General features: G+C 39.1%; 1 protein-coding gene across 1 annotated transcript; it reads right to left on the minus strand.

The window, feature by feature from the left end:
- Positions 1-333: 333 nt before the first annotated feature.
- On the minus strand, positions 334-6,197 carry osr1 (odd-skipped related transcription factor 1). The gene is made up of 3 exons (XM_079854982.1): positions 5,761-6,197; positions 1,660-2,340; positions 334-878 (listed from the first exon to the last, which is right to left on the minus strand). The coding sequence occupies exons 2-3, from the start codon at positions 2,319-2,321 to the stop codon at positions 746-748; spliced, it is 795 nt and encodes a 264-aa protein (XP_079711108.1). The 5' UTR covers positions 2,322-2,340; positions 5,761-6,197; the 3' UTR covers positions 334-745.
- Positions 6,198-10,550: the final 4,353 nt, after the last annotated feature.

The following is a 10,550-nucleotide window of genomic DNA, read 5'->3' on the forward strand; positions in this document are numbered from 1 at the left end:
TATATATGGTTAGGATTTGCATTACGACAAACATGCATTTGATACAGAAATGACTATTTATTTTCAAAAATAAGTTTAAGGAATCCAGTGATACATGTAAATAAACAATAATCAGATTAAAGTGCCAAATATCAGTTATACAAAAAGGAATCTGTACAAAAGGAGGAATTACATGATTGAAGGTCTTTGGTGAGAAGGAATGACTGCTCGACTGACTTTGGGTTTTAAATGCGAGAGCTTTGGTGGGCTCTCAGTAACTGCATAGGTCCGAAGAGTCTGCCTTCATCAACGACAATGTCAACAATATCTAGAAAAATCACTGTGTACAAAAATAAAACAACAGATCATTCGGAATGGAGCAGTGCAGATTAAAATCACAGATCTCACTATAGCTGTTCTCTTTGGTGTCGGCGCTCTTCTTGCTTATTTGTTCTTTCTTAAACAAATCAATCAGTTTGATTGTCTTAAATCCATGTTAAAGCTTCTGCTCAGTCCCGTGATTTCTCATTCGGGTTCTCCATTCCTTTATTTCAGTCAAACTTTAAGGCATCATGGCTGTAGGTTATGGAAGGATGCCTTTTCAGGAAGCTCTTTGGTCAAGCCTAATCCATCTTTGGTGCGTGAAGCCGTGCGCAGAGGTCCACGGCCCTCAGATGGAGTCTCCGTGGCCTTGGAATGACAATGTTTTTGGCTGGAGTCACTAGGTTTTGTTTTATAGTGTCCCCATTGATTGAAGAAGATGCTCTCACTTTATCTTGGCTGGTTTGAGCTCCTTGACCTGCATGTGTAATGTTTTGTGGACAGCAAGAGTTCTGGACTGACAGAAACCCTTTCCACACTCCTGGCATTTAAATGGCTTCTCTTTGGAATGGATGTACCTTCAGAAAAAAGAGAGAGAGAGAGAGAGAGAATAGTTGCGGTTTGTTAATGGATGTAAGCATGTTTACAACTTAAACAACAGATTTTAAAGTGGTCTGAGCATTTTTCTAGGATTACATATCCTGCGTTTCAGTATTCTGCCAAAAATGTGAACTATTGAAATGATGGCAATTTTAAATTGAAGCTAGTGCAGTAGTTATATCGGCCTTGTCATGACAAATCTTTGGGTCTGCAAATGTTAATTAAATCTCATACATGATGCATATCTAGCGATAATTGTCAGTGAGGAAAAGAGCCAAGATCATTACTGAAGAACTGAAGGAGATTGTTCAGCATGTCTCAACTAATTTAGATCATTCTTATAGTACTGGAATATCGAATGCCATAAATCACCAGAGCAGGTGTGGTTGAAAACAAAACTGATTTTTTCTGCATCTGTTGTGCTTGAGGCTTAACTTTAACCACATTAACTCTAAGCTTAAATTGTTATTTTAAATAAAAATCTGCATAACATTTAATATTTGCATTTATATGTGTGCATATAAACTCTCTTTTTTTTTTTAATAACAAGTATTTAACATTATACCCTGTTATTTTCTAACTGGAATGATGGGAGAGTATTACCAGGTGCGGTAATGCATGATGAGATCATGATTGGAACAGAATCTGCAGGAGGTTGGGAGTTTGTGGGTGGGCAGGAGTTTACGTTACTGTACGCTTTATGTATGAATGGGCAGGTATGTGCAGGAATGTGTTTCTAGATCAGCTGTAAATCCTTACCTGTGGTCTCTCAGGTGGTCCTGCCTCCTGAAGGCCTTGTGACAGATGTCACAAGTGTACGGCCGTTCGTCTGTGTGCGTGCGCTCGTGGATCAACAGGTTGTAGGACTTAGTGAAGTGGCGGCCACAGAACTTGCACACAAACTCCTTTTTCGTCTTGGACGGAAGTCGTCCCCGGCTGGGTTTTCTTTCCGGCGAGGAGAGCTTGGCCACATCCAGCAGGCAGCCCAACGAGGGCGAGCGAACGTGCCCATTGTTAATGCTCAGATCTTCCGCCTTCAGGGCGTCGTCCTGCGTGGCGGCCGCTGCCAGGTTGGCAAAGTCAAAACGAGGTTTGCTTTTGCTGGATGCTCCAGAACCAGGCCCGGGGGATTCCTGCTTGGTGGGCTGGACGAGATGGGGGAACAGAGGGATTGAGGGTAGAGGGAAGCGGGCGTCCACCAGGCCAGGCAGCTTGGAGAAGGTACAGCGGGGCAAAGTGAACGGTGGGTAGCCCAGAGTCCACTGGTGCAGGTGGACGGCATGCAGGGCACTGAAACTATATATGCTGGGCATGTGGTCGGCGGGCAAATGCAACCCGTTGGAGGTCTGAAGGAAGGAATAGTTCGCCAGCTGCAGAGAGGGATGAAGAGGCACGGGTGCTGGGAGCGTCTTACTGCCCATGTCTGATTCCAGAAAGTTTCTGTTGGAGACAAAGACAGAAAGAGAAATGAGTAAAGTAAGAGCAAATAACACAATGTCTCAAAAATAATACACCTGTAGACATCCATTGAGAATATGCTCACTGTGTTTACATTTTCTGTTATAGTATAGGCCTGTATTATGCGTTACTTGGAAACAGTTTGTTTTAGGTCCTTACAGGCTGAAGGGACTTCCCTAAAAAGAAAAAGAAAAACACGCGCACACACTCACGTCAAGACATAAACTGCACATGTCAAGTGAGACACCTTGTCTGACATATTGAAAGAGCACACTTCAACATGAGCACAAAGCAATGCTCAAGCTTGCCAGATGAGTGTATGTGCGTACATTTTGGTGTGGGCGTCTTCTGAATACCGAAAATATGCCTATGGCCATGAAGACGAAAGACAGTAGGTGACATATCTGCCTCAACTGTTTAATCAGGTTGGATGAGAACAGACACAAAGCACAATAACTCCTCTTTGTCTCATCAGGAACTACAAGCACACACACTCTCAAACAAACAGGCTTGGTGTGTGTATACAGTGTTACTCATATCGTCTGGAGAATTTTTTTTCACACACTTTTATAAGTACCACGTGAAACGAAACAGTGTGTTGTGTGTTGGATTACTGTGAAAACAAAACGAGACTATGCCAGATATGGTTCTAGTTATGATGGATGAGGTCAAAGCGCTGCAAATGTTGTACAAAAATTTAAGTCATATAGCCTGTGTCATGTTTCTAAAGGTCAAGAAAGTAAAAAAAAAAAAAAAAAAAGGAAGTCACATCTCTGGAATTTCTTTTAGCAAAAAATTCTGAAATGTAAATGACGACGCTTATCTTGTGTGTATTTCTGTCTTGAATACTCATCGTGAAGCGGAGAGGGTCTGATCTGCGGTAAATAAAAAGTGAAATAGCCCTAATTAGTCTTTCTGAAGCTCAAAGCTCCCCCGGGGATTTGGACGCTCTGATCATGGCGCAGAAGTAATTGACTTTTACTTACGGGGGTCATTAGAGGAGATCAGGACTCGCTCCCGAGAACAGGCTCGTACCCTTAACCCTTTGAAGTCTACATACCTTTAAAACGAGTGAAGGAGGGGAATGTGTTAGGGAGCTATCTGCTTAACCGCTAAATCTAACGCCAGTTGAAAGTTTTGGGGGGGGACTAGACATTTCTGAATTGTGGGATTTCACAAGTGCTTGGACATTTTTTTCCGGTACATTGTTGGCTAATTAGTCGGATTTGCGCGCTGTGTCTGGATAAATCTCCCAGATTTTGTCCCCCACGCCAGGCAGAATCAGTGTTGTGGGGCTAAAGACGTTTATCCCAGACAAGGTGGTGAAAGAGTCTCAAAAATCACACCGCAATTTGCTGAGCTCGTGGTCGGCTACCCCCATCCACCCTGGGATACAGATCTCAAACGTGACACGTCCCCCTTAAAATGTGGTGAAACATTTTTTTTATATATCAAAACATATTGTAGGCCTAAAGTAAAATCTGATTTGTTAAGCCTAATTTGAAACATCCATGCATTTGTAAACACCCATCAGTGTGTAAATACTACAAATTATTGTCAGACGCATGGCAAGTGCCTCTGTCTATAACCCTCCTTATCAATAACTGTGATTGCTCAGCTTTCATCAGTTGCGCGTTGAGCGCGCGGAGGTCATAAGTGTTTTATCTCTCGGTAGGTGTGAATGTGCGCCTGTCGCGAGTATGGAGATCACAGAGAAATCTCGACGTGTATTACAGGATTTAATCACGGTCTCGAGGTTCATGCGTTAACGACGAGTCTTTGGTCAATTGTCCAACGATTATCAAGTAAGTGTATGTTTTCCTTTTTCCGTGCAGCCCCCTGAGAGGATGTGATCACTTAACCCTGGAGAGAGGGAAACACACCATTCATTAAGCACCGCCAAAACAGTTGACTAAATATACAAATATATGTAAGTATTGTGGAGAAGGCCTAGCGCTTTATTGTGTTTTCAGTTTAATGTAATACGCATGTGTCTGTACTATATCATAAGGAAAATAATTGACAGTGTAATATTTGAAATTACTGAATAATGGCCAGAGCATATTGTCAGATGCATACTGATGCACTTTGTGTAATCACATCAACACATGTACAGTTAAAGCTGAAAAGGTCACAGTACAGATACTAAAATACTTATTAATTTTAAATGCCTATGCAATATCGAAATTCGTTGCATTTTCTCTCTAGAAATTAAACAAATTGTGCAGCCTATACCTTAAATGTTTTTTTATAGGAGTCATTTCTGACAGGGGGCATCCAACAGATGTGGTCATTAATTTATGACAAAACCATTTTAACATTAATATTTTAGGCTAAAATGCCAATCGTTATTAATATCTAAAATATTTCAACTGTTGGCTAGATTTAGATTATGTCTTGCAGAACACTTTAAATGCAAAAGAAAATCATTCTGGGACAAGAAAAACATTTATTTATACATTGGCATATTTTAAAATATGCCCGTATTATTAAAAAAATATATATATATAATAATAGGCTTAGTCCATATTAATTTAAAAGGAATGACGTTTCGTTTTATTAAATATTAAAAAGGTCGCCGCCGTTTATGATTAATTGTAGCCTACCTATTGGATTTTTCTGGGAGACAAAATATATTTTGTTTTATTTATGACCATTTTGATGCTTCCGGAAGACGTTAGGTGAACGAATAGCGCTTAAAATAAACCGAAACAAACGAATAACTGCTAATTTTCTCAACACCGAGCATCACTGTAAAACCATTCAAACCACACGCGAACCACGACTCGAGATCACCGACCACAAGGCCTCGCATGGCTTCGAAAAAAGAAAGTTTTCTACATATGCATAATACAATCTAAAGATTGCAATTTACGTGAACGAATTTGTTACAGTTTTTAAACGAAAAACATTGGGTGACATGAGAGCAGCTTCAATGCTTTCCACAGACGACATTTGTGAATCTTAATTTTGTTTGAGTAACATGTATTGTAAACAAATTATTTTATTCCCACAGCAATATTTTAAACGTATTGACACAATTTATAATCAATAAGAATTTGCAATGCGCATCCCACCTGTTGATCACTGACCCGATCACGATTAAAGACCATCATTTACACATTAGTTACTTTGCTATGACTTTTATCTGCATTAAGCAACAAATTACTTAGACATTGCAATGAAGTTAATTCAACAACTGTTTCAAGAATTTTCTTTAAACAGCTGAAGTGTTACAAGTTGTTCCCGTCATGCTTTACAAGCAATTTCTCGCTTTACTAATTCATTCTTAAATGCACTTGAACATTACACATTTGTAGTTTACGTCTTGTGCAGGAAATCATTGTCAGTGCAATAGTAAAAGCTTGTCAGAAATATTCCAAAAAGCCAGAAAATATTTACCAGGTCTTGGTGAAGCAGGGCGATCCAAAATAAGTTTTTAGAGTCACTTAGTTTTCCCACAGCGTTTTTAAATTCAGTGCAAAACTCTCAGGCGCATCGGAGAAATGTTCGTCTTCCTCAGCATGTTCTCGCAGCAGAGACACGGGAAAACCCTGAAGTTCGCACAGCTGTGGTCCAGCGGTTGTGCGCTGTAAGTATTTGGTTACTCGGGGTAGAAACTCTCTCTCTCTGTGTCTTACTCTAGCTCTGTCTTGTGGTCCCAAAGTCAAACCGCCTCTTTATTGTAACCCAACCCGCGACGTCACACAGCCAAACCCCCAAAATACTGAAGTGAAGTTTCCTCCACTGGTACAGCAGCCCTCAACGCTGAAGGACCAAACACATGCAGACTTTTATCCCAGGCATACATGCTCGAGGACTGAACTGAACGCCACTGCAACTTTTGAAACTTTTACTTTCGCAACAAAGGTCTTCCACCACTTGCGCGCTGATAAGGACGGTAATCAGCAGAAGGAAAGAGAAAAATATAAATAATTAAAATGGGAACATTTTGCATTAAATATGCTACAATAACAAACAGCCTACTTTTTCCACATTATTATATTTATTATTATTATTATTATTATTATAAAGAAGTTTTCACTTATAAGCTGAGCTTAGAAAAGTCTAATTAAATAAACGCTCTCATCAATAAAGCATAAAGTCGAAGCATTCTTGTTTAAAGTGAGCTTCTGTGCGAGGTGGGGGCGGCAACAAATCAAGCTTCACTTTGTATTAATTAAGGTAAATATACAACTGTCACCTTTAACTTGTGCTCTCTGCGAGAAAGAAATGAGAGACCAGTTTTAAACGTCCCAAAACCATTAGTCAATTTGTCACCCCCGACCCCAGTGAAGACAGATTAAGAGCACGAGTTTCATTTTAGTAACACGGGAAAGGTGAATTCAAGAAGTTCGAGCACTTTGATACGAACTGAAGCGCGGTGGAAATTCTTGGTATAAACGTTTCCTCTTGGGGTCAAACACACCTAGGTTAGCGTAAACTGCGAATGAGAAAAAAAAAATCACGTAATCTCACAGTTGTGTATATAAGAGAGAAAGAAAAAAATCATTTAGTTTAAAATGAAAATAGACCAAATGGTTTAAATTACATGTGTAGCACTTCGATTTCAACTGTTCTGCACGCATGTAACTTTTTAAGATTTAGGCTAAATGTTAAAAATACACCAAATTCTCATTTCCCCTCTATTATTATTTTTTTTTTTTTTAATGGAAATAAACAGTACATTTTCACTAACTCTAATTTGTTGACTCGGGAACTCTGTTGTGACGTCACCCCACACAAGATAAGATGAGATGCAGGTTGCAGGTTCCTTAAGTGAGTCGCACAGAAACACTCTCAGTGGATCAGAGCTGGACAAGGACGCTGGTGCGCATCTGTTGCGCGCTCAATACGCGCCACCTGGTGGCGAGAGCGCGTAAAATTGCAATCCAGCTACTGCAGAGGCGCTCAGCAATACTCCTATCTTCGTGCAGAATTTAGTTACAATCATGTTCTACCTGTAATTTTCAAGTGATCCATAGACTTAGTTTAGCGGGTTCAGGTGTGTTTGCTGAGAGCTGTAAGTAAATTTGGCACCCTTTATATTCTGCGTCATTGTTTTTAACTTGTTTGAAAAACCTGGAGCAAAAAACAGTCATGAGTAGGCTAAAGAGTAAACAATCCATTGATTTAATGGGAGTGTGTATTCATGTGTGAGGTGTTTGGAAGGTGTTGTGTAAGCTTAGACGTTGGCTTAATTCCCCATCTCACACAAGAAGGACATGTTAACTACTGTAAAAAAAAAAAAAAAAAACTTGTTGGTTTAACTTTATAAATTAAGTTACCTGGTTGCTTTAACATTTTGAGTTCATTGAAATTGAAAGTATGAGTTAATGCAACAAAGGAGACTGGTTTAATAAATAGAAACTCAAAATATTATGTTGTCTGAACCACATTAATTATCTAAGTTGATTTGACAAAAGATAAAAAGTTGTGATAAGAAATCGTTTTAGTGTAGGCTAATGCATAACAAACTATCCTTAGGCCCATTTTACTGATCATCTACACAGAGATACGTTAAATGCTAAGTGCAAATGCCCATGCAGTTTATTCCGGCCGATTTCGCTCTGTTGGTTTTATCAGAATATTCTGGCTGTCTGTGAGTCCATGTTGCATCACTGAGCACAGCGCAATAGCCCTGACCTCAGGAAATTAATCAGCAAAACCTGCCACGGAAGCCGTGCGCCCACTCTTCGGCTGCATATAATAAAAAACAGCAGCTAGACATCATTTACATTTTTGGAGGGAAAAAGAAAACAAACTGTAAAGAATAGATTTGGTGCGAGCGCGAGCTGCGCATGTTTAATGCGCGGCTCACACAAATCCGCTCTGCACATGCACATGAACGCACACACGGCTGCCTGAAGATAAAAAGAACTGTTTACAGCTCACTTACATATTTCATCACGTCTATTTACATCACTTTCGCTAATCTAAACACTTCAGCCACTGAAAGTTTAACATTTCAAAGTCTGTGAAGTCAGAGAGCTGCTCTCAAATTCTGAACTACTGACGGCTGTCTAAATACAGGCCCCCTGCCTGCGTCTATCACGCTCTTTAAAGTCCTGATAGATAGGCTACACATTAACGTATTTTTTCAAAGCAAACCTGAGTTGTAAGCTAAAGGCAAAACAGCAGTCTCACCAGTTTCATTTCAATTTTACATAATGCTTTACTGATTTTCCAGCCAATCGCAAGAAATTCGTCATGGATCTCAATTCAGATTCCAATTGGAAGTGAGCATCTCTATGCCCTACTCACTCAATGGCAAAACATGACCATAAATTATTAATCTATTTCCTTGAAGTGACCATTGCATGTTCCCTTTGCGAACGGACCTGTGGAAGGGCCCTTCGTGAAGGGATTCAGTTGTTCACTTTCGTTTGGAACGCTCCTATGGCGTCCCCTTCCCGAAGTTCCCTTCAAGGGTGCAAAAACGCAGTTCTCTCTGGCCTCCCCTGAGCCCATTAAGTTTTAACAGCCTAAAGTGGGGTGGGATTGGTGGGGGGTAATAGAGAATGAATGGGGGAAAGTCACGTGAGAGGAGGCAATGCATCCATGATTGGATGATTGAATATGATTGGTTATGATTGATTTGGGTGATAAATTCCACCTTTGGTTTTCTCTGGGGGGTGGTGGTGGTGGTGGTGGATGTATTAGTGAGCAATCAATCTGCTTGGTGAAATTAAAGGTACATATTTGTAACCAGTGTTTGCAGAGCTTTATGACTGATGATCTGAAAAAAGGTTGGTAGGCCTATATAAGGTGTATCACGCTACATCAAACTCTACTGATAGTCGAACGAATTTCCCAAAAAACGAATTTCAGAGAAATATGTCACCTGACCAAGTAAGTAGCCTATCATATCTGCCGCTGTGGTTCGTATTTTGTTTTGACAAAGCTTGGTCACATTCCCTTTTTCACTCTTCACTGTTCAAGGTTACTTTTTGCTTTGACAATGTGATTCCTGTTGTTTAGAAGATCTGTCAATGTTAAATTCTAGCTCGCTGAATAGTTCAAATTCTACTGACCAAAAACTGTAGTAGCAAGCCTTGTTTTCTGTATTTACGGAAATGACGTAACCATGCAAGAATGAATAGAGTGGTGCAGGGATGACGTCAGAACCCGGAAGACTAATATGCCGGTGGTTCCTTCGTGATTTTCCTATATACTGTAAAAAAATATTTTCATGATTTTTTATAGTAACTTTTTTCTTTTGTCAAATCAACTTAGATAATGAATGTGGTTCAGATAACATAATATTTTTAGTTTCTATTTATTAAACCAATCTCCTTCATTGTATTAATGACCTCAAAATTTCAAGGCAACCAGGTAACTTACTTTTTTAAGTTAAACCAACAATAATGTTTTACAGTGTATGGGGTTTTATAATGGGGCTTTTCGGTTTATGTGTAAAATAAAGCCTGTGGTAGACATAACTTGAATATTACTGACACCCATACCAAAAACACGAATTTTAAAGCAGTTATGTTCATTTAAAAAAATTATATGATCAATAAGTTATGACAACATAACATGTTACATTGCTGTTACATGTTACATTGCTTTAACTCATCAAAATAAGTTAAGCAATTTTCAACTGTTTAGAAGTTATACAAGATTCAACTCATATTTTAAGTCAGTTTAATGTAATTTAAGTTGAAATGAAAAGTTAATTGCACTTAAAATTTAAGGCAGCAACTTTTTTTTTTGACAGTGTATGTTTTTAATAAATTACTAGATAAGACTGGTTGGGGTGTGAGTGTGTGCACTGTTCGTTGTAGAACAAACCCCCTATAGGAAAATGTTGAAGGAACCAACGGCGAATTAGACTTCCAGGTTCTGACGTCATATTCATATCATATTTCTCCGCGAAATATAATAATCATAATTACAGTAATAGGCTTCATCCATTTAATATTGTTTAACACAAGTTATTAAATAGCTCAGTAACAAAATTTCAGTATTTTTAGGCAAAACTTTCATAGTTTTGAAAAATTTGTATTTAGCTATGTTTTATTCAATTGTGGTCTGATTATTTTTTCCTTTCTGGAAACTTTTCTGGTTTCATTCCCCCCCCCCCCCCAGTAATGATCTTACCAGTCTCACTAGCATGCAAAAATCAGGAAGAAACTTATGCATTAGCTTATAATAAAAGCAATCACAGCTGTTCATATATTAGAGAAAGA

Source organism: Squalius cephalus, assembly GCF_949319135.1.
Source record: "Squalius cephalus genome assembly, chromosome: 21".
Lineage (NCBI taxonomy): Eukaryota > Metazoa > Chordata > Actinopteri > Cypriniformes > Leuciscidae > Squalius > Squalius cephalus.

Coding starts and splice junctions, on each gene's coding strand:
- osr1 (XM_079854982.1), bottom strand. CDS start 2,321: ATGGGCAGTAAGACGCTCCCAGCACCCGTGCCTCTTCATCCCTCTCTG. Junction 879..1,659: donor GACCACCTGAGAGACCACAG/GTAAGGATTTAC, acceptor TTTTTTCTGAAG/GTACATCCATTCCAAAGAGA.